Source organism: Podarcis melisellensis (genome assembly GCF_964234715.1).
Source record: "Podarcis melisellensis genome assembly, chromosome: 17".
In the NCBI taxonomy this organism is placed as follows: Eukaryota; Metazoa; Chordata; class Lepidosauria; order Squamata; family Lacertidae; genus Podarcis; species Podarcis melisellensis.
In genome coordinates this window covers 38,127,870-38,152,136 of record NC_138534.1, presented here as the reverse complement: position 1 = coordinate 38,152,136, position 24,267 = coordinate 38,127,870, and the positions used below count along the sequence as shown (strand labels likewise).

Here is a 24,267-nt window from a genome sequence, read left to right as displayed (position 1 = left end):
CGTAACCTGAAACTGTTCTTAACCTGAAGCACCACTTTAGCTAATGGAGGCTCCTGCTGCTGCCGGAGCACGATTTCCTGAAGCAAAGTTCTTAAACTGAAGCACTATTTCTGGGTTAGTGGAGTCTGTAACCTGAAGCGTATGTAACCCAAGGTACCACTGTACTCAGAAGTAGGTCTCAATTGTTTTCAGTGGGGCTTAGTTCTAGATAAATACATGCCCGAATCACTTGAAAACAAAACCACAGACATTGTGAACACACTTTAAGAAGAGAAAGCCAGGCACAGGTGACACTCCAAATATAGATTTCTTTTAATACCTTCCTCTCCCACACTTGGCAGCCGACGACAAGCGTTTCTCATAGTGGGTGGAGCTAAGAAAAGGGAGGGGCGTGTGGCACTAACAATGCTACTGAGGGGGTGGAACTGGAGAAAAAAGTGCCCTCCGGTGAACTGCGGTGGTCTGTGCTCACGTTTTGCCACCTGGACGCAGGGCTCCGTGGCTCCTTCAAACAAAGCCGGTTCTCCTTCCCCACCACATCAGGACCCCGCCGTGGGCACACCCCCCCTCCTCTGCCAACATGGTGAGAAACACAAGGACCTAAAAACACCCCTTGGGTCCTGGGGAGACACGTCGAGTTTTGCTTAAAAATCCGGAGCCCAGCAAACGCTTTCGCCGCCGTTTCATAGGCCGAGCTCCTGGAAACCTCGCGCTTCCTGAGCTCCCAAGGTCCGTACCCCGGGCTCCTGTTCTCCGCTGTAGAGGTATAGGTTTTCCCCACCAGTCAGTGAACACCGCCGATCCTTCTCGGGGCCGTCTTCCTGCTCGGTGCCATCCAGAGAGTGGCGCCTCTCCTGCTGCGCCGCCAGCGGCAGGCGCGAGTGGCGCGGGCTGCTGTGCGGGGAGGGCACCGGCGTCTCGTCGATGAAGGTGGTGATTTCGTCGCGGAAGAAGCAGACGCTAGACCCCGAGGCAGGTCCCCGGGACACCAGCCCGGCTTCCAGGAACTGCCGGAGCGTGGTGAACTCGTCTTCGGGAGGCCGGTGGCGTCGGTGGTGGTGGTGGTAGCTGCGGAGCTCCGGCAGCAGGAAGCTGGGGACGCCTCCATGTTTGTGAGGGGTAGGCACGCGGATGTCGTCGGATGAGGACCACTTGTGGAGGAAGGAAGGCGAGGAGCGGTGGGAGGAGAAGATGTTGGTTTCGTCGTGGGACATCCTCCGGGAGAGAGGAACCTGGAAGGAAAGAAGGAGGTGAGAGCCAGCGGGCAAGGAGCTTGGACGGCGTGCAATTTATAGGCTTTTTTCCTCTCTGGTGGGCGCTATTGCCATTATAAGAGAACAAGGGAGGTGTTTGTAGTGAGTTCCAGCACGTCTTTTTCTAGAAAAATAGCACTGGGTAGGTCCAATGGCAAATATATATATAGAGAGAGAGAAAGAGAAAACACAACACAGAGCCTAGGGTTTGCTGATCAGAAGGTCGGCGGTTCGAATCCCCGCAACGGGGTGAGCTCCCATTGTTCGGTCCCTGCTCCTGCCAACCTAGCAGTTCGAAAACACGTCAAAGTGCAAGTAGATAAATAGGTACCCCTCCGGCGGGAAGGTAAACGGCGTTTCCGTGCACTGCTCTGGTTCTCCAGAAGCAGCTTAATCATGCTGGCCACATGACCCGGAAGCTGTACGCCGGCTCCCTCGGCCAATAAGGAGAGATGAGCGCCGCAACCCCAGAGTCGGTCACGACTGGATCTAATGATCAGGGGTCCCTTTACCTTTACCTAGTCCCACTATTTCTGATGCATTTTCCTCGAGTTCTGCACCTATGCAAATTTCATAGAAATGTTTTGGGTATGTGAGTCTTAGTGAGCAACACACACCTGCCCCGTAACACACACCTCTCCCCCTGGCTTTTCTAGTTTTGTTCTACTTTATGTGCTTTTTGGGGCTACAAAACTTCCAAGACAGAGAAAGAAAACCCAAGTGTTCTACTAACACAGATTCGTGGTCCTGAATTGTGTTGGTGGGAGAGTCTGGGGTACCTTTTGGCTGCTCAGTTCATCCTTGCTCTGTTTTTCTTTTTTAAAAATATTTTTTATTAAAGATCTTCTTGATTTACAAAAGCACGTGCATTGTCTCTTTATTCATGCTGTGAAGTCTTTTCTACAAATCAGTTACATTGCTCTGTTTTCTAAGGAGAGAAGGGGACAATAAAGCTGTCCTCACACTCCTAAAGCAAAGCGATCTCTCAGCTCTCCCTCAAATGTTCACCCCTACATAAATCTCCGCGTTGGTTTTTCCCCCTGTGGTGCACCCAGAAATAATGGTTTCCCCACCATTTGTGGGTACACACAGAGACCAGGTAATGTGTGGACTGCACACTACAGTCATACCTCGGGTTAAAGTTGCTTTAGGTTGAGCATTTTCAGGTCGCGCTCCGCAGCGACCCAGAAGTAACAGAACGCGTTACTTCCGGGTTTTGCTGCTTGTGCATGCGCAGACGCTCAAAATGACGTCACACGCATGCGCAGAAGCGGCGACCCGCGCAGAAGCGGATTGCGTTCTGCTCTGGATGCGAACGGGGCTCCGGAATGGATCCTGTTCGCATCCAGAGGTACCACTGTATTATGACCTGCAGTTGATAGTGCAGTTGACCGTTTGACCCACTATGGATCCTGTCCGCTTAATATGCCAGTGCCTGTCTTTGCATGCAGGGGAAGTCCCTAACTCACCAGCTACCCTCACCTGGTTTAGCCAGTCAGTCAAAGCCATTTCCTGGGGTGTGGCTGCTGTTGCATGCTGACGGCTTCTAGGAGCCACTTCTAGGAGGGCTGAATGCAGGGTGAGGACCCAAGGTGGACAAACTACCCCAGAAGGGGCATGATGTGCCCCCCACCAGAGGTACTGCCCCTTCCCTAACACCCCATACCCTTGGGTAAGTCCAAACCTTCTCCCTTTTCAATTCTGGGTGGAAGTCTGCATGCATGCGGAAGTTCTGTTCCCTAGCATCTCAGGGAAGAGGGCTAAGGAAACCATTCTGACTCTGCTAGGTAGATCCGGTTCAAGGCAACATCATGCACAGAGGAAATTTTCAGTGAGCAACGCACTACTACTACTAGTAGTAGTAGTTTATTTATACCCTGCCCATCTGGCTGAGTTTCCCCAGCCACTCTGGGCGACTCCCAATCAAAAAACAGTACAGCATTAAATATTAAAAACTTCCCTGAACAGGGCTGCCTTCAGATGTCTTTTAAAGAGAAGATAGCTGCTTATTTCCTTCACATTTGAAGGGTGTTCCACAGGGCGGGCACCACTACCGAGAAGGCCCTCTGCCTGGTTCCCTGTAACTTGGCTTCTCACAGCGAGGGAACCGCCAGAAGGCCCTCGGCGCTGGACCTCAGTGTCCAGGCTGGATGATGGGGGTGGAGACGCTCCTTCAGGTCTACTGGGCCATTTAGGGCTTTCAAGGTCAGCACCAACACTTTGAATTGTGCTCGGAAATGTACTGGAAGCCAATGTAGATCTCTCAGGACCGGTGTTATACGGTCCTGGCGGCCGCTCCCAGTCCCATAAATGGGTTAAATAAACAGAACATTGGTTTGTACATTTCAAATGTTGGCAGGCGTGATCTGGTCATGTCCCAGACCGGCAGCCAAACCCTCACACCCCGAAGAAGGCGACTGCCTACCTGCAGGTAGTGCACCCTGTCATGGGGCAACAGCATGTGATGCACTGGCAGCAGCTTAGCATCCCTGGGATCCCGTTTCATAGATGCAGCACCATTGGCATCGAATCGCACTTTGCAGATCCTCCCGTCACCGTAATCGTCACCAGTGCCATCTAGAGGACGACAAGAATGTCTTTGCCACATTTTCGCTCCTCCTCTTTGTTCCCCACCTCAAACAGACAGAGGGCAGACCTATGCAGGCATGGAACATCTGGATTCTTGCGCTTTGAGGAGGCTAGAGTGTTCATTTGTGGCGAGCTGGTTTTCTAAGCGGTTCGTCACGACTGTGGCATCTATTGCCGCAAGCCTGTAATGAGCTGGGCTTGCATGTCAAGTTTCCCACAATGCAGCCTTGCTTGTATTCTGCGCTTATGGGAAATAGCTTGCCATTTCTAGTTGACTATGTGCACAAGGAAAACCCGTGTGGATTTGACCGTACCACAGTGATGGTGTGAATCCACTGTCACTTCTGTTGGTGCTTTTAAAGGAAACACCACCTGGATTTTGGATAGGGATGCCATAGTCATTGGGTATGTTACTTAGGAGCATTGGGATGCGCAATGCAATGTACTTGATTCCCCTTCCTCCCCCCCCCCAAAAAAAATTATAGGAATCACTGTTTAAGTAAGAGGAAATGGACCGTCTTACATGTAAAGGCAGAGCCAACATTTTTAGTTTGGTGGGGGGTGTTTAAAAGTAGCCTTATCCTATTAAGTTTAAACACACACATTTCTCTACTGGAATAAGCTTTGAAAGCACTTTTCTACAAAGATGGTGAGAGTGACTGAAGTAACATCCAGCCTGCATCATGAAAGTTTCAATCTGGAAACAAAATTCAGCAATGTTGCAACAGGTTTTTTAAAAGAAAGAAACAAAGAAATGTGATTGTTTTCCTAAGATGATGGGTGGAGACATAAGCAAATGAATGTACATGTGCTACTTTAAAAGAAAAATGTGATGCATGAGAGTAAGGGCAAAACTGATGGCTGACCCGTTATGCAGTGTGTTGGGAGTATATGTCTGTAATGAAAAACCAGACTTACACCTGTGTCTGTTGTTCGTCTCTTACGTGACTCTTCACTTTTATATTCATTTTAAATAATGAAGACAGGTTCAAAGTCTTTATCTCCTAGTTGGTCCACAGAGAGGTCAAGTGATATAATCTGACCCATGGTTTTAAAGATAATAAACTTTGGGAAGGGAGAGCAGCAGACAGGGACACAGCTTACCTGCTCACAGCCTTCCCTACCATGCACCACACTGTATTTCTTTTCGAATTATAGTAACTACTTCCAAATTTGCATCAATCTATGTAAGCTAATGGGACGCGGGTGGCGCTGTGGGTTAAATCACAGAGCCTAGGGCTTGCCGATCAGAAGGTCAGTGGTTCGAATCCCTGCGACGGGGTGAGCTCCCGTTGTTTGGTCCCTGCTCCCGCCAACCTAGCAGTTCGAAAGCACGTCAAAGTGCAAGTAGATAAATAGGTACCACTCCTGCGGGAAGGTAAACGGCGTTTCCGTGCACTGCTCTGGTTTGCCAGAAGCGGCTTAGTCATGCTGGCCACATGACCCGGAAGCTATATGCCGGCTCCCTCGGCCAATAAAACGAGATGAGCGCCGCAACCCCAGAGTCGGCCACGACTGGACCTAATGGTCAGGGTTGCCTTTACTCTTTACCTTATGTAAGCTAATATACAAAAAATAACATTGCAAATCTATGTCCTCTTTTGCCTCTTTTTGTGATGCATTTCCCTTTTTTGGTGATATGATAGTAGCCCCTCAAGAAGAAAACCTCTGCAAACACAATTTTTTTGCCTCGATACATCCAGTTTTATCTGCCTATACCTACTGCTATTAAAACTGCTTGATGCTTTTAATGCCGTTTTTCTAGTATTTCAACAGCAGCTGATGCAGTCACCATGAGCGAACACCAATTTAACTAACACCAATTCTGGCTCATCTAGAAGATGAACCCATTTTGTTCTAACCATCTTCCATTAGCTAGGGACTAGATTGGCTGCGGCGCTGGGTGATCTGTGATCAGATCTATGCTGTTTTGAAAAAGGTAGATGTAGCTGCAATGGGGGGAGGGACAATATGGTATCTGTATGTTTTCCACTGTGGGGATTTAGATTGGGGAAAATGTGCAGGGCGGGGGAAGGATAAACCCCTGAACCCTCATTTCTGCAGCCCCACTCATGCCTGTGTTTATTTTTCAAAATGCAAACAAATATGGGAAATTCAGTCATATATCTTCTCGCTAATTTGCCCCCAATTCCAGCTGCAGATCCCACAAAGCGTTGTCCATTGTTCTTTTTCCATTCCCACCCTCTCCAGAGTTTTGCCACTTCCTCCAGCTATAGAGAGAGAATGCAGAAAGAAAGAACACAAAGGGTGTTTAAGGAGATAAATGAAATCACTGGGTTAAAGGTGACCAAAAGTCCTGAAGTAGCATTATTATCAATTTACGATGGGGTGGAAGGTTCGCAGGCTATGAAGGACTTGCTCATAAATTTATTGACAGCTGCACGAATTATTATAGCCAGGAAGTGGAAGGGGCAAGCAGAATATAAAATGGAAGAATGGTATAAAGAGGTGTGGGATATGGCTATTAATGATAAATTAACATGTGCTATTAAGGCAAGATGGGGAACATGCAGGAGAAATGATTTTGAGGAGATATGGAAGGTATTTGTACAATTTGTACTGTTAAAAGGGAAAGGGGTCAAAACATTGCAAGAGGTGTTGAAATTTGGGGAGGTTGGATAATTACAATGGAATGGTCTCAGGGGTGAGATGCACATTTTTATTCTTATTTATTTATGATTATTACTTTGTCAATAATAATAATTTTTAAAGAAAGAATGTATAAAATGTAAATAAATGTATAAAATATAAATAAAAGAATGAAAATGAGAGAAAAAAACAGCCATACCTGCAGAAAGAAAGAAAGAAGGAAGGAAGGAAGGAAGGAAGGAAGGAAGGAAGGAAGGAAGGAAGGAAGGAAGGAAGGAAGGAGGAAGGGAGGAAGGAAGGAAGGAAGGAAGGAAGGAAGGAAGGAGGGAGGGAGGGAGGGAGGGAGGGAGGGGGGAGGGAGGGAGGGAGGGAGGGAGGGAGGGAGGGAGGGAGGGAGGGAGGGAGGGAGGGAGGGAAGGAAGGAAGGAAGGAAGGAAGGAAGGAAATACACAGAGCCTCCTCTAGCTCACCGTCTTCCCCGTCTTCCTCTGACATTATTGCCACGCATTGTTCCCACACAGTCCGGACGTCGGCCCGGTAGCGTTCACAGGACCAGATGAAGGATGGCAAGAGCAGCGTCTGCACCATGGAGCACCAGAGCACAGCCAGGACCATCCAGGTGGGAGCTGTGTCGTAGCGCAGGCTGAAGAAGCTCACCACCTGAAATCAGAAAGGAAAGGAGGACGGGGACATTGTGAGTAACATTCCACCATCAGGCTCCTTATTCACAGCTATAGTGATGTATGGAAGTGAGAGCTGGACCATAAAGAAGGCTGATCGCCGAAGAATGGATGCTTTTGAATTCTGGTGCTGGAGGAGACTCTGGAGAGTCCCATGGACTGCAAGAAGATCAAACCTATCCATTCTGAAGGAAATCAGCCCTGAGTGCTCACTGGAAGGACAGATCCTGAAGCTGAGGCTCCAAGACTTTGGCCACCTCATGAGAAGAGAAGACTCCCTGGAAAAGACCCTGATGTTGGGAAAGATGGAGGGGACAAGGAGAAGGGGGCGACAGAGGATGAGATGGTTGGATAGTGTTCTCGAAGCTACCAGCATGAGTTTGACCAAACTGCGGGAGGCAGGTGAAGACAGGAGTGCCTGGCGTGCTCTGGTCCAGGGGGGTCACGAAGAGTCGGACACGACTATACGACTAAAGAACAACATTCACAGCTAAGTCTGGAGACAGGTTCCTCCCACCCAATACACACAGAAGAAAAGCTGAAAGAGCGATCACAGCTCATGGTGTTTACATTTACCCAAGCAGCAACACTGCTGCACTGTAGCATTAGATGCCCAACGCTACCTACCAGCAAGTGGTCCCTATAATACTTGATATGTCTCCCCCGTCCCGCCTCAAAGCTAGTGTAGTATACAGGAATTATCTATACATGCCCCAACTGTGCCCAGAAATGGTGCATCACCTAAATAATGTCGTTTAAAGCAAAATGTCTTCCTCAGGCCCAGCCCACTCATGAGACAAGGTGAGGCGACCGCCTCAGGCGGCAAGATCCACTGGGGCAGCAGATCCTGGTGTAAATCTTCATTCCTCCCTTGTTTCTGATACAGATCTTCATTTATCCCTTCTTCCCTGGCGGGGTGTGTGTGTGTGTGTCACCATTTTGCAGTTCACCTCAGGCTGCAAAATGTCTTGAGCTGGCCTTGGCCTTGCTGCTTAACCCTCTACCACACACTCATCAAATAACTCAGCTTCTTATGCGCATTAGACTCGTGCGCCATGTTCCTCACCATCGTTCACATAAGTGGTTTACATTATGTCACACGACTTGACATTTCCACACCTATATGCTTCCTTTCTTCCACACCTTCGCAAAGTGTTTTAAGCATCTGTGTTTTCAGGCATGGGAAAGTAAACTACATAGGAGAAACAGAAGCCCTCTCTGGCTTCTGTGTATTTTGTACATTTGTTTCTTTGTTTGCATATAACAAGCAGTGATCATTTTTAGAAGCAATAGAAGTGGAAAGCCACTTACTCGCTTAAAAAAATATTGACTTGTGTTTTGAATGTGCAAATACCGTATATTTTCGTGTATAAGATGCCCCCATGTATAAGACGCCCCCTGTTTTGGGGGACTCCAAATTAAGAAAACACCCCTCAGCACTACCCGTGTACAAGATGAGCCCCAATTTTAAACCTAATTTTTTGGTTAAAAAAAAGCTAGTCTTATGCACGGAAAAATACAGTAAATAATGCCATTATAAATAAACAATTGCTTGCATAATCTTGCTCATTTATCCATTCCATTATGTTAAATCATGTGAACTATGTTACGGAATGTACCAGACAAACCTAATACAGTGGTACCTCGGTTTAAGAACAGCCCTGTTTACAAACAATTCGGTTTACAAACTCTGCAAAACCAGAAGTAGTGTCCCAGTTTGCAAACTTTACCTCGGTCCAAGAACGGAATCCGAATGGTGGAAGAGCACCAGCGGCGGGAGGCCTCATTAGGGAAAGCGTGCCTCAGTTTAAGAACAGTTTCGGTTTAAGAATGCACTTCCGGAACAGATTAAGTTCATAAACTGAGGTACCACCATACAGTGGTACCTCAGGTTACATATGCTTCAGGTTACAGACTCCGCTAACCCAGAAATAGTGCTTCAGGTTAAGAACTTTGCTTCAGGATAAGAACAGTAATTGTGTTCCAGCGGCGCGGCAGCAGCGAGAGGCCCCGTTAGCTAAAGTGGTGCTTCAGGTTAAGAACAGTTTCAGGTTAAGAAAGGACCTCTGGAACGAATTAAGTACTTAACCCGAGGTATCACTGTATTCGTAAATAATATTGAGTTAATTGATGGTAGTTTTGGAGCAGATTAAAGAGAGGTTTGTTTTGCTTCATGATGTATCATTTCATAAGTGTGATGTTTGTTAACATTTTTTGCTTATAATAATAATATAATAATAATTTATTATTTGTACCCCGCCCAGCCACTCTGGGCGGCTTCCACAAAGACCAAAAATACACTAATATGTCATACATTAAAAACTTCCCTGAACAGGGCTGCCTTCAGATGTCTTCTTAATGTCTGGTAGTTGTTGTTCTCTTTGACATCTGAAGGGAGGGTGTTCCACAGGGCGGGCGCCACTACTGAGAAGGCCCTCTGCCTGGTTCCCTGTAACCTCACTTTTCGCAATGAGGGAACCGCCAGAAGGCCCTCGGAGCTGGACCTCAGTGTCCGGGCAGAACAATGGGGGTGGAGACACTCCTTCAGGTATACTGAAGGTATGCTTCTTGGCATATAAATTACACTGAAATCAGGGCTAGCTCAAGAAATTTTCGCACCTGAGTCAAACTACAAAATGTAGGGGGGGCATGGAAGAAGGGTGAGTAAAGATCTACATGGGGAACCTGGGAACCAGCAACAGCGGGTAATGCATTCCTTGGAGGCCAGATCTGCTGCCACTATTGTTCTTGCCACCTGAGGCAGCCTTGCCTGGACTGGCCCTGATGAGATTTCTATATGTTCTAAAGTAAACTGGGAAAATCCATATTGGGGTTTACTGGGGCTGCTGAAAAGATGATGGATTCTCCCACCCAACAGAAGAGCATTTAAACTCTCTGGTCTTTACACTAATTTTCCATGGCCGCTGTTGAGAGTTTCCCTTAACTTCTATTTGGGCTGTGTGAGAGGGTGTCTCTAGGCTGTGAGAGGCGCCTGCAAAATGCAGCTGGTAGCTGAAAGCGAAATATTTTTGGCAAAGCTCCTGCATTAACATGGGAGTCATTCCTAACATTAATGGAAGCATTGTAACTTGCGAGCTAGTTCGCAAACCTGCCTCACTCACAGCCGAGACTTTATTCTGTGCCTGGTGCTCACTGCAAAAAGCTCATTCAACTAGTTCACCACAGGAGGAACTGAATTTGTGCACCTCGGTGCAATCAGATCAATGAGTTGAATGCTGTCTCGCAGCATTTCAGCTCCTGGCAAGAATCAGGCAACTTGATTCATTGCAAACAAGCACTAACAAAGCACTTTAAAAACAAACAAATGCTAATCATTGCTAGAATAATGTAAAGAGCAATGGTTGATCTGGGTATGCAAACTTAGGCCCAATAGCCTTCTGGGTATGCAAACTTAGGCCCAATCACCACCTAAATCTGGCCCGTGGACGGTCCGGGAATCAGTGTGTTTTTACATGAGTAGAATGTGTCCTTTTATTTAAAATGCATCTCTGGGTTATTTGTGGGGCATAGGAATTTGTTCATTTTTCCCCTTCAAAATATAGTCTAGCCCCCCACAAGGTCTGAGGGATGGAGGACCCGCTCACGGCTGAAAACGTTTGCTGACCTCTGTCTTTGGGAAACTACGATTTTCAGCAACTCCACCATTCTAACTCACAAACTAGGTGTGGAATGTGGTTACACAAATGTTACCAAAGTAGTGCATCAAAATTCACGTCCCCAGACCTTTGTGGTCTTTTTATTTAAAATGTATGTGTGCGTGTTTTAATTTGCAGTCCATATATTCTGCTACTGTGCCAGACAATTGTAGATATTCTAACTGCTAAGCCCTGGAAACCACGTGCCCCAGTAGTGCTCTTAGATTTGCTAACAGTTTCTGCTACTTAAGAGAGAAAAAAGCATTATTAAGAAGCTCTGTCTTCCCCTCTCCATTGCTGGAATGTACATCCATGGGTGGGAAAACAAAACTCCAGGGGCATGAACTGTGCTTGAAACTGACAAGGATTCTAGGGACCTTTACTGAAACTAACAACTGCAGTCCTGTCTTTTCCTGCCACTCTCATGGACAGTCATACTCCACCAATTCCTGCTGCCCTCAGAACACCAGCTAGAGAAGCAGTTCTGGGCTTTATACCCACTCAACAGGGACCCGAGAGAACATTTTATGAAAAGGAAAATGCAATTCCGGTTTGCTCTGAAAGGTCAGGACTTCTGAAAAAGGTATCTGAGGGCAAACGTTGCAAAACTGATTTTCTACCTTGATGCTTGCTTGCTTGCTTGCTTTATTTATTTGTTTATTTATTTTCGTGTTGAAAGCATTATTGCAATGCATGTTTGTATCTTAGAAGCACATACACACAACTTTTGATCACACTCCCCAGAAAGGGAAAGAGCCAAACTCCAAACGGAGCTATACCTACGAAGGCCATCGGGCAATGCAACTAAGTGAGGCTCAGCCTCCAATGGGATACATTTGAGAGCAGGTCGAACCCGCTTCTTGCCCAGATGACTGGGGTCACCAAGGCAGGTTTAGCGCCCGCCTAGTGGTGCCCCATGGGATACGCCTCTTTACTTCATTCCGAACAATAGTTCCCATTCACTTATATAGAGGAAAGTGCTGCTCATGGGGCCACAACTAAGGTCAGGGCACCCTCTAATTCTAGCACACGCTGACCTATCTTCCACTAGACAAGGATCCTGCATAATCTCTCACCCCAGTTGCCTGTCCTTGCATCCCCAGTGCTCCTTGTACTATAAAGGGCTTTCCCTCCTCACACCCCATGCCTTGGGTCAGGCCTGGTGCCAAAGGTCAGCTGGCTTGGGCATTGGCCAAGGGTCCGAGGAACTCCAAAGGGCCCTGCTGTGCTGCGACTTAGCATCCTTCCCAGGGCCAGATTTAGGTTGGATGCGGCCCTCAGCTCCTGAAGGTAATGGGGCCCTTTATATGTCCAGCTGTCCTTGTCAACAACATATTGTCACTGTTTTTTGTTTTGAATATACGCTATATGGAAATTCATGGACCTAATAGGTATCTAAAGCCATTTGCACATGCAGAATGTAAAAAAAGGTAAAGACAAAGGACCCCTGATAGTTAAGTCCAGTCGCAGATGACTCTGGGGTTGCGGTGCTCATCTCGCTTTACAGGCTGAGGGAGCTGGCGTTTGTGCGCAGACAGTTTTTCCGGGTCATGTGGCCAGCATGACTAAGCCGCTTCTGGCACACGGAACACCGAAACCAGAGCAGTGCATGGAAACGCTGTTTACCTTTCCACCGGAGCGGTGCCTATTTATCTACTTGCACTGGCGTGATTTCAAACTGCTAGGTTGGCAGGAGCAGGGACCAAACAACGGGAGCTCACCCCGTCGCAGGGATTCGAACCGCCAACCTTCTGATCGGCAGGCCCAAGAGGCTCAGTGGTTTAGACCACAGTGCCACCCGCATCCCTTTGCAGAATGTAGACACCCTATATATAGAAATGAGCAAACCAGTGATATTTTAGGGAGCAGGCTAGCAGGTGGGGCCCATTACTTGCATCATAGGAGCCTACACAACACAAAACACTGTTGCTGTATGTAGGTTTTATTTTATTTGTTTTTTATCTTATATTTTGGAAATGTACATCCAGGGTTTTTTCCCTTTAAATTTTTTGGGGGCCCCCAAGAGAGGGTTACATTCGCTTCAGGTTACATACTCCGCTAACCCAGAAATAGTGCTTCAGGTTAAGAACTTTGCTTCAGGATGAGAACAGAAATCGCGCGGCGGTGGCACAGCGGCAGCAGGAGGCCCCATTACCTAAAGTGGTGCTTCAGGTTAAGAACAGTTTCAGGTTAAGAACGGACCTCCGGAACGAATTAAGTACTTAAGCTGAGGTACCACTGTATTTATGGAACTACAGTTCCAGAAGGACCAAGACTACAGATAGGTCTTCCCCTGGCTGGGAGGCCTATTGACAACCCGTGTGCCAAACGCCCCCTAAAGTCTAGCACCAGCTTTGCATTTTGCTAATGTACAACAGGCTCCTTCTGTAGCAGAACTACCACACTTGGTGCCTGCTTGGTAGACTCTGCAGGTCCAGCAGACGGGGCCTGAGGACAGAGATTGCATGGCTGTGTGGGATGTGTGTGCAGTCACCGAAGCATGTAAGTTAATTTGTCAAGGGGTGCCAAAAGAGATGGACATCAAAGCTTAGAGAAGCTGAACAGGTGGGGGGGGGGGCGGAATAGCTTAGGTACCTACGATATAATCCACAAGTCCTTTAGGCTGCCTGTTGTTTCAAGATAACGTTATTTCAAAATATCAAAGGCCCGCGTTTCAGAAAATAGCATCTCTTTATGTGTATGTGTTTGCACCTTTCTTAAAAGTTCTTTTGATCTGCCAATCCTAACAGGAACTGGGGAGCCAGGACAGAGATTATGCCCTCTAGAGGCTAGTTGGAGGAGTATATAAATGCAACCTGAGGCTGGGAACAGATGGTTTTCTTCAGTTTTTAAAGCAAAACAGCACATGCACTGCGACTCGTGGTGTACGCATCTCACTCTTGTCTTTGGTAAGCAGTTTTTGTAAATTTCTTCAGTTCTTAAAACTGCGGGACACAATAATTGTGTGCATACATCAAGGTCTAAACCACAGAGCCTAGGGCTTGCTGATCAGAAGTTTGGTGGTTTGAATCCCCGCAATGACGGGGTGAGCTCCCGTTGCTCGGTCCCTGCTCCTGCCAACCTAGCAGTTTGAAAGCACGTCAAAGTGCAAGTAGATAAATAGGTACCGCTCCGGCAGGAAGGTAAACGGTGTTTCCGGGTGTTGCTCTGGTTTGCCAGAAGCGGCTTAGTCATGCTGGCCACATAAGCTGAAAAAACTGTCTGTGGACAAATGTTGGCTCCCTTGGCCTGTAAAGCGAGATGACCACCACAACCCCAGAGTCGTCTGCGACTGGACTTAACTGTTAGGGGTCCCTTTACCTTTAACTTTAAGAACATGAACAGATTTTTTTAAAAATAATAATAATGTATAAGCAGGTAAATGAAATGTCTTGGTAGGTTTGCCAAAACAAAAACAAAGCTGCCAGACCCTAGACTGCCAAGGCGCTCTGTGACTTCAGAGCAGTTAAACCAATGGCAGCTGGAAGGGCGAGATGACCGCCACAACCCCAGAGTTCTCCGCGACTGGACCTAACGGTCAGGGGTCCCTTTACCTTTACCTTTACATCAAGGCCAACAATGCCTCTGTCAAACTATGCTCATTTTTCTCTCTAAAATGAGGCAGGGAGGTTGTTGACTTTCTAAAACTGTGATTTTCAAGCTATGTTTCAGGGAATACTGGTGTTCCTTGGAAGCTAACTGGAGATTCCTCATTAAGGTGATCAATAATGGCAAGCAGGGTTCTCTGAAAACACCCTGTGCATCGCTTCTGATCTTCCCCTGAGACGCTTAGATGCAGTGGAGTGTTTTGGGGTGAATTCTAGTGGACACATTGCAATGGGGAGGGCTAAGAGACTTGGCCACATGCCCCACATGAGTTATGTCCCCAAATCCTCTGCAAAATACAGGGAGCCCATGTTGGAGTCTCAAAGGTTCACTGCAAACATGTCAGTGCAGAAAGTGTTTCCTAAAGGTTCAAAGTCAGGAAACTGATGTTAGCATCTGTCTGTCTCAAGAGACAATGGAGTGCACCTCCAGGGGTGAAGTCAAACCAAAGTGACCTCCAAGGGGTGCAAGCTTGGGCGGTGCATATGGAGGTCCTGAGCTACCCATATGGCAAGACCCCCCTCTCAGACTCACTTATGTGGTCAAGGAAAAGCAGAGCAATAGGTCTGGCACTAGCTTGTCTGCAGGAGTTGCCAAAAGGAGGTGTACAAGGTGCCATCTGGCTTAGGGGATCAGTGTAGGGCTTACTCATAGCCTTTTCTTCAGCCAAAGTTATTCCCCAAAGCAGTGGAGGTTTAGGATTAGAGTTTCCTTCTCCTAGATGGGCTACCTTCCCAGGTTGATGAGCCCCATCTGCCCCTCATTTTCCTTTACAGCACATACAGTAACCGCTTTCTTGACCTTTGGACCCATTATTGTTCTCAATCTGCTGAAGCCAGTCTTCGCATGCAGGGGAAGTCCCTAACTCACTAAAGGTTTGAGACCCATTGGCTACCCTCATCTGGTTTAGCCGGCCAGTTGAAGCCGTTCCTGGGTGTGGCCACTCTAACATGCTAGCAGCTTCTAGGAGCCACAGGTGAGAGAATGCAGAGTGGGACCAAAGGTGGACAAACTGAAAAAGTTTTTCTTTTTATGTAGCAGGATTTTTTTTCAAAATGGTGAAGACTCAAAATGGAACATTTGAGCCTTAAGGTGAATCTTTCAGACACAGGTATGAGGATGTTTCAGACAGAGAGTTATGGTGGAAATTGTTTCACAACCTTTAGAGTGGTATACGTGATCAGTACCCACAAAGGAATGACCCTCTAAATGGAAAATGGGGTGAAATTAATCTGGTGCTCTTGAAAGGGTGTATTTTACAGTGAGGTTGAGACCAAATTCCTCAAGTACCCTTAGATAACCTCTGTGCGGTGTCAACTTTTGACATAATAAACTATAACCAAATAGCTATGGGTGTGACCTTATATTAAGCTCTTATCCAAATTTAGGGCTGGGCGTAATTGCACTTTTTAACAATAAAATGTAAATTGAAATTCAAAGGTGGACAAACTACTCCAGAAGGAGCATGATGTGTCCCCCCACCAGAGATACTACCCCTCCCCTAAGACCCCATAGCACTGCTCTAGGACAATGGAAAAGAGGAGGAAGGGGTATTTCTTACCAAAATGGGCACCCCGGTCAGTGTGTCGTAGAGGAAAACGATGGCGCTGATGAGATTGGTCATCTGCATGGAAGTCTTGGCAGATTCAGACCCATCCAGCGACGACCGCCGTTTGCCCCTAACGTCCTCCACCACGATAGTTGGCACGTTGAAGGTGTTGTGAGCTGAAGACGGGCAAGCAGAGGCGGCTTCCTCTGCTCTCAGGTGGTGGCATCTATGGTGCCTTCGGTGAGCCCACAAGGTCTGGTAGAACGTGATGCCCACGCAAACCAAGCCCATGACGATGCCTCCGAGGAGGAGCAGGCTGAAGCAGACACCGAAGCCCAGGCCTATCTTGCTGACGATGAACTGGCAGCCGCTGGCGTAGTACCGCTCCCCGTTGTTGTGCCAGCCGATGGAAGGCAGGGTGGAGAGAATGAAGGACACCATCCAGATCCCCATCACGGCGTGCAGGGCCTGCTTCTTGGCGTTGCTCAGGCGGTAGTTGACAGGCCACCTCACCATCCACATGCGGTGGTAGGACAAGGAGGCGACGGTGAAGCACGTGGCCAAGGCCAAGGTGTAATAGGTGGAGACGAAGACCTTGCAGATGCTCTCGTTCCAGTCGTAGTCGGAGGACTCGCGGCGCAGCTGCACCACCGCGTAGGTGGTGAGCGGCACGGCAGCCATGAGGATGTGGGTCCCTGCCAGGAAGCACAGCAGAAGCTCCAGGGGTTTGTGCTTCTGCTGCTTGGCTGTGATGCTCAGGATGATCCAGGAGTTGGCCAGCAGGGCAAGGAGCCCGCAAGCCAGCCACCACAGCGAGTTATTGTGCAGGGTAGCCTTTGAGAGTTCCTCCATGGGGCTGCTGCCTCCACCGCGATTCATTGTGCCTCCTCCACCTTGGGATCTGGAGACAGTACAGAGGAGCATGCACAAGGCAAAGGGGTGCCTGTCTCATCTACTTCCGGGAGGAAATAGGAGAGAACTGTAGAAGGAACGTCCGGAAGGTACGGCCATGAGGGGGGTCCACTCTCTTAATCCTATTCCTTATTATTCCTTCCTCCTCTGCTCTTTCTGCATTCTTTGTTTTTCACTCTTTCGATCCATACTCCCTTCTTTAATTTTTGTCTCGCTTTTCCTCTTATATATCTTTTAAATTTATATCTTATTTTAATTTTGTTTACAGAACACAAAGAAACTAGCGAAATAAGACAGAAGGCTGCAACCTCTATGTTCCCCTCCTCCTACCTTTTAAAGTTATGTACTAATGACCTGCTTTGTCTGTACGGAAAGCTAGTCCACGTCTAGGAACAGGATCCTTATAACTCTTTGCAGCTGTATGCTGGATAATATTGAACAACCTTTTGGAGGATGTCAGCCTATGCCCATTCCTCCTGGATTTTGGGAGGAAATGTAAGACACTTTTCCTCAGACCCTCTGGTCAGCAAAAGTTGCTTTCCTGAATTGCTGGCCTATGTATTTACTGATTTACTGCTAGTTTTAGTGATAGCAGTTTGGCATTTTGTCTATTTCAGCTGTTTTTCTTCGAGAGGCTCTGTATATTTGTGCGGCTGGTTCCCTTGTTGCGTTTTAAACTATTGTTGTAACTGGCTTTATATTTTTTTATGTTTACACAGCATCAAGTACAGAGGCAGAGGATATACGTTGAAAATAAATCATAAATTTTAAGGAGGTGAGATAAGCAAGAAGCATTTTTATTTACTGGTACTACTTCTTAGGTTGCTTGCTTGCTTGCTTTCTGTCTCCCTCAAGAAAAAGAAATGAAAAGAAGATAACCTTCTCTTAACCCCACACTGCTCTGACTCTCCTGGATGAATAAAGGGTCAATGGGGAAATGGAACGGTGCACAGAATGAAAGCCCTGGTTCTCACAGGGAGAAATACCAGACTTCTGTCACCAAACACCTGAGCTGCAGGCCACTGAGTGCTCTCTCTTGCGCGCGCTCTCTCTCTCTCTCTCTCTCTCTCTCTCTCTCTCTCTCTCTCTCTCTTTCTTCAGTGCCTACAGGACACCAACATCCTCTGCTTCTCAGTGGCTCAGTGTCGCCAGAACCTTCTCCTCTTGTTTGGAATCTGTAGGCAGCCAATCAACAACTGCAGGAGGGAATAATCGTTTCCCCAGAGTTCCTTGGTAACTCAAGAGTTTAGAGAAACCTTACTGTAGAAAGAAGAAAAAGGAAAGCGTCAGAAAACAGCTCCATCTCTTCCAGCCTTCTTCCCCACCTTGCAGAAATCATTCCCAATTCACCAGCCCACACAATGAGTGTGTATAGCCTAGTGTGCCAAATTGCTGGATCAATAGAACAATGAAATTGTATATCAGGAGTTGAACCACATGGCAGCCACATGTGCCTCTTGTTACCTGCTCTTTTGCACCCCAGGCCGGAATAATTTCATGAAATATGAAAGTATCTGCTGGGAGGTGGGTGGGAAGGGGAGGGTCCTAGTTTTTTCCCTGCCTCTTACAACTCCCCTGTGCTCTGCAGGAGGCAAGCTGAGCCAGTGCCACACATGGTGGATTTCGTGCACTGCTAAAGGTGGTCGTGTGGGAGATATATCTGGCCCCTGAGGCACAATTCACCGGGGAAGTTCTTCTGTGCAAGTCCCGCTGACAGAATTGGGAACAGAGCTCCCACTGCTTTCATCTACATTAAGGCAGAAGAACTTTCCTGGTGAACTGCACCCCCATGTCCATTAGATTATTATTGGGTGGGTGTGCCAATTGGATTTTCTGCCATGGGCATCAAAATGTCTTGGGCTGTATCTGAACAGCCAGTACCTTGCAGTGGTGGTTCTCAAAGCACTGCTGAGCAGACCCTCATATTTCCCTGTGCTTTTCCTTTTTTGCTTTTCCCATGACCTGACCAACTGGCAGCCTTGCCTACTTGCTTTTCTCCCGAAGAGCAGAAGTCTGTGCTGTTGCCGCCTAACGATGCCCTTTCATCGGCCCTCAACCCCCCCATGCTGTTTCATTCCTGAGCTCCCACTATAGTTCTGCTCCTCCTCCTCCTCAGTTCTGCCGCACACCCCCATTCTTCTCTTGCCATCGGTTATTTCCCACAGCTCTCTGCCAGTGACCCCCTGACCTCATAACCATCATCCACTGCAGTCCTGTCTCTCTACACGCAGCTCAGCTGATAAACCTCAATCCATCCTGACCCATGTCTCCTCAATTTGCCCAGAGTCATGCATTTGGCCTATTTGTTCTTTCTACATGATTGGCTGTAAAATATTCTTCAGCTGCACAGCCTCTCCCTGCCAATAAGTTTTTTTTTCCTGCACACATGCAGCCTTCCTGGAATAGTTCCAGAGCAAAGGACCACCCAGGAGACTACAGCTTGGCAGGGGGCAGTGGTGGCCAGCCTTGGTTTTTAGAGCTATCACTTAGCTTGACCTTTAAAAAAAAGGGGGGGGGGAAACAAATTGCTTCAGTGTCAATCTGTTTCCTCTGAGATACGTAGCTGGAAATTCCATTAACAGTCTATCCATGCTAATTTACAAATCTTGGGAATCACATCATGAACACCTTGTGAAAAAGAGGATCAAAGACTGGCAAAAAGATCTACTACAGTTATTGACCCCAGTGGCGTAGCGTGGGTTGTCAGCACCCGGGGCAAGGCAAGTAATTTGCGCCCCCTAACCCATGGATTTGCGCCCCCTAACCCTAACCCCCAGATGTTGCGCCCGGTGCGGCCAGCCCCCCCTGCACCCCCACGCTACGCCACTGATTGACCCTGGTTGCTAGCCTGGCCTGGAATCCTGTTTTGTTTGCTTGGTGGTGAGCTTTTTGTACAAGCAATGTTTCCACACACACACACACCCAAACAACAACAACAACAACAAATTGCAGGTGATGTGACAGAGCCATTACTATGCATCATACAGGCGTTGTTTTTGCTTCCCATGCTCCGGTTTCTGGCTGGGTAGCTTCTGGAGGTTTTTATGATGCTTCAGCATCCGACCATATTTGGGCATCTCAGAAAACTGGCAGGACCCAACATGGGTGTCAGGTGTGTCCGATCACTGTGCCTGTCACTCGCAATTCACGCTCGGCCGTCCTGATGACAGCGCCGGCCACTGCTAATCTGAATGGCACACGGAGGTCTAGCCGGGTCACCTCAGCCCGGAATGACAACGGGTTCCCTAAACGCAACACGAACAACACAACACCTTTCCCATAACTTCTGGTCAAGCCTCTCAATACTAAGCTGGTTGGCTAAGACCTCACCCCGCTGCCTTCTCCTCCTGCCTTTCCTTACCCTGGGATGTGGGCCTGCCTGGTTCTCAGCAAGCCTTATGTTGGCAGATTTCCACCCCCCCCACGGCGCTTCCTGTTAAATGCCAGCTCCCACCATCCTAGCCGTCTTTCCATATGGGAAGTTCTGCCTGACTATGGAAACAAGTTAACTCACAAGCTCGTGACGGGGAAGAGGCAGAAAAGGAGGGACTCGGAGAGAGAGAGCAAGATGACCCAGAAATGAAAAGAGACAATAAAAATAAAACACAAGGTGGGCATGAGAGAAGAAACCTGGCCGAGGCTGGGCCAGGAAAAGCCCCTGCTGTTGTCCTGTGGGGCTCAGGGGGAACCAGGAATAATAAAGGTGTGTGGGGGGGATATTCCCCACTGACACATCCTCCCCCCCCCCAACCAATCCAACACTATATATCCTTCTGTCTTGGGCAGACCTTGGCCTCAGCTAAGTTACCATGGTTATTGCTGATGAGGGTAGGGGGGGTGGGCAAGGGTGCCAACTTGAATAAAATATGGGGGGGGGACACACACAGGTAAGCCACGTCCTGCAAAATTGATTACCAGGTGGACACACACACATACCATTTGAATGGCAGTGTCTATCAACTTGGGGGTTGCCCTCTCAAATATTTTTGGGGGGGAGCGCGAAGGGACCTCGGTTCCTTAGAGTCGGCTCCTATGGGGATGAGGAAGGTGGGGGTGGGCAGCTAGTAAAGGGGAGAGCGGCACAGGCCTGCCGTGCCCTGTCCTGCCGAGGTGAGGATAAGAGAATCTGGCTGAGGTGGGGGCAAATCACCCAGCCGAGACAGATCCGTGCCCACCAGTGGCCATGTCCAAGTCATGAGGCGGGAGATGGTGGAAGTCGGGTCCTTGCAGCCTCAGGCAGGCAGGCAGAGGCCTCCGTCCTGGGGAGAAGAGGGTCCCTCTGGCCGGGGTCAAGAGCTGCGCGGTCTCCATCGCCCGAAGGCGCGCAAGGGCTCCGAGGCGCCCCTAGGGCAGGCTGGGGACCGCGGCGCGCAACCCAGGCCGCCCCTTCCCCGCGGCCCCGGCGGGGAGGCAGCGAGCTGCGCGAGCTGGTCCATCTTACCTCTTGCCGCTTCTGCTGCCATGGCGACCGGAGCATCCTTTGCTGCTGCCGCCGGCTGCGTGCGTGTCTGCCTGCGGGAGCGGCTGCCTCGCTCGCCAGCCACGCCGCTCGCTCCTGCCCGCATCTCGCCTGGAAGTGGCGGCGGCGGCGGCGTTGGCGAGGGGGAGAGGCGGGCGGAGGAGAGATCCTGGGGCGAAGGAGGAGGGAGATGGATGGCAGGCGGGCAGGCGGCCACCTACCTACCTTGTCTCCCCACCCACCCACCCAAGCGAATCGCGCTTGTGCTTCTCTTAATGGCCGCGGCCCCGGCTCGGCCGCCTGGGCTGGTGCGCGCGTGTCCGTCCCCTCGGCGCGCTCGCTCCCTCCCTCCGTGTCCCCGAGGGAGGTGGCAGCATGATCCCGGCTCAGGGCTTCTCGGGGATTGGAGTCCCTCTCGGGGGAAGAGAAGCAGCAGCAGCAGGAGGAGGAGGAGACAGAGGAGGAGGCGCGCCGTCCGTGCGCCCAGCCCGAGGGCGTTGCGCGCCTCCCATCGCCGCACCGGAGGGGATCCAAAGCGGCCTCCTTGGGCCGGGATGGAGACGCGGGGCCGGGCCCGGGGTGACAGGTGTGACGGCGGCAAGTGGGGTGGTGGGAGGACGACGACAAGGGAACGGAGGCAGGCCCGCTAGAGCGCGCGTCACGTCTGAACGGGAGCATAACAGGAGGTGGGGGGGTTGTGTAAGGCAGAGGAAGACGAATCGGCCACAGGCGGGAAGAGACGTGCACCGCCACCAGGGGTCTGGGGTTGAAATGTGGGGTGTGCGGTCTTGGGGGGTGGGGGTGGATCCGGGGACACGTGTTGGGCTGCTTCGCACGGATCGCGCCTTATCGGCAGGTGTAGACGGGGATGCCAGCGCGCGCTAGCGTCGCCAGAGGAAATGCGGCCCCTGGTGTATCCCCGAGGAGAGAAAAGCTCTTGGGGCACGGAGGCAGCGCAATTTGGAATGGGGAAATGGCCTGGCACCCTCGTTTATGTACTACTTTGTGGTGCCCAGAGGAGGCTTTAAAAAAAACGGTTCTTTTCCATTGCTTTTAATCTGCACTAGCTTTAATCTCGTTTATCGTTGCCATATATATTTCATGCTGCTTTTGTGCTTTGCCGTTGTCTTCTTTTAAGGTATTAATGTTTAATCTGCTCTTAACATAGTGGTTAGCCTCCCTGGGAACCCAGTCATATAGGGTGGCCTATAAATACTGGCAATAAATAAATCAAGTGTGGACATCATCTCTCTTCTGTGTAAAACAACAACAACCTTATCTGCTTCCAGACAGAGTCAAACTTGCTGTAGTTCTGTAATCTTGCAGCAGTTGCAGAGGCCACCAAACCCAAAGGTAGCCCAAATCAAATGAGGTTTTTATTCCTTTTATTTGGGTCGGGGAAAGGCATTCTACACTGCCGTTGTCTTACCAAAGCCAGCCCAAGACATATTGCTGCCTGAAGGATAAATGCAGAAGATAACTGTTGACAGGACAGCACCCTCTGTATCCCAGGGAAGCCCTTGAAATTAGGTGCCACAGGGCAGGCTAAGAGGCTGCTGGATGGATTTAGATGAGTAAGGGAGGATATTTTATTTCTTAATTATCCTCCCTCTTTTTCTCACTTTTGTGAGAATGCAAATATGTATTTCAGCGGAGAAAATTACCCCTGAAAATTACCATGCACAGCTTATCTTTAGAAGTTTTTAGGACAAGGTTGCGTAACCTTCCAGAACAATTATTCTATCTAATAATGCTTAGGGAAGACTTGGGTCCTCTCCTTTTATATGCTTCCCTCTTAACAAAGAAATCACTCTCAGACAGTTTAAGTAAACCAGAAAAAATAGGAGGTTTACTCACCTTACATGTATTGCCAGGTTTCAACAGGTGCAGTGATGAAAACCAGACAGGTGGTAATCCTTAAAAGTTACAAAGGTCCATAGTCCAGTTCAAAATGGAGTGCACTTCCTGGAGAGCTCACAGGTAACCTACCTTATCATAGGTAAGAAGAAGCATGTGGAGTGACAGGAAGGGATAGAGATTAACCCATTGTCTTTTTCCTGCCACTAGGTTTGGGGATATGACATCATTAGAGTCCTCTCTATACAGTACAGGTTTTGAAACTCCATGGTGCCATTGCTCCTGTTGGTGACTGTCTAGCAATAATGTCTTTGTGATATGGCTGCAGATCGTTCCACAGTGGCCACAGATCCTTCAACATCCCTCTGTCATTCCTCACCTCCCAGCATCCGTCACTTGTTTTTGCAACCCAAAATTTTTATTAGTTTTCACAATATTATAAACAAACAAACAAACAAACAAACACACAAAACAAACAAACATAAAGCCTTATTGAAAATTACAGTTATTAACTTTGTTAAGTGACTTCCTCGCTTCCCCTTGGTTGAATTTCATTGCATGTCCTTTTCCAAATCCCAATTTTTATGAAATTTAACCTAAACATTAACATCCTTATATTAATTCATCACTTAACATAAATAAAATCCTAAGCCCATTAAGTATCTGCAAGCTGTTTTCAGTTAGTTTAACTTAGCAAATTTAACTAAATAATCATTAAATTTATTCCACTCTTCCTGATATTCCTCCTCCTTCTGGTCGTGGACTCTTCCGGTTAGGTTGGCTAGCTCCGAAAAATCCATCATCTTCATCTGCCATTCTTCTATTGTTGGTAATTCTTGGGTTTTCCACTTTTTAGCTAACAAAATACAAGGAGCGGTTGTGGCATACAAAAATAATTTAACATCTTTCTTGGGCAATTCCAAACCTGTTATTCCAAGAAGAAAGGCCTCTGGTTTCTTTATAAATGTATATTTCAACATTTTTTTCAATTCATTATAAATCTTTTCCCAGAAGTCTTTCACTTTGGGACAGGGCCACCACATATGATAAAAGGTTCCTTCTTTTTCTTTACATTTCCAACATACTGGTATATTGT

The 24,267-nt window shown here is 48.3% G+C and overlaps 1 protein-coding gene across 2 annotated transcripts; it reads right to left on the bottom strand.

Moving 5' to 3' along the window:
• Positions 1–288: 288 nt before the first annotated feature.
• Positions 289–23,263, bottom strand: GPR162 (G protein-coupled receptor 162). 2 transcript variants are annotated; one of them, XM_081894270.1, is made up of 5 exons: positions 23,172–23,263; positions 15,956–18,115; positions 6,923–7,112; positions 3,679–3,830; positions 289–1,232 (listed from the first exon to the last, which is right to left on the bottom strand). In XM_081894270.1, the coding sequence occupies exons 2-5, from the start codon at positions 16,865–16,867 to the stop codon at positions 684–686; spliced, it is 1,803 nt and encodes a 600-aa protein (XP_081750396.1). In that variant the 5' UTR covers positions 16,868–18,115; positions 23,172–23,263; the 3' UTR covers positions 289–683. The 2 variants fall into 2 exon arrangements, with proteins under 2 accessions (XP_081750396.1, XP_081750395.1); XM_081894269.1 differs by lacking the exon at positions 23,172–23,263 and adding an exon at positions 21,297–21,466.
• Between the last annotated feature and the right edge of the window lie 1,004 nt (positions 23,264–24,267).

Bases quoted from the DNA above. Each gene is read 5' to 3' on its own strand.
- GPR162 (XM_081894270.1), bottom strand. From the start codon at position 16,867: ATGCTCCTCTGTACTGTCTCCAGATCCCAAGGTGGAGGAGGCACAATG. The intron at 7,113-15,955 runs GTAAGAAATACC...TTCTGATTTCAG, and splicing joins TGACCGGGGTGCCCATTTTG to GTGGTGAGCTTCTTCAGCCT. The intron at 3,831-6,922 runs GTGAGCTAGAGG...GTCGTCCTCTAG, and splicing joins AGAGGAAGACGGGGAAGACG to ATGGCACTGGTGACGATTAC.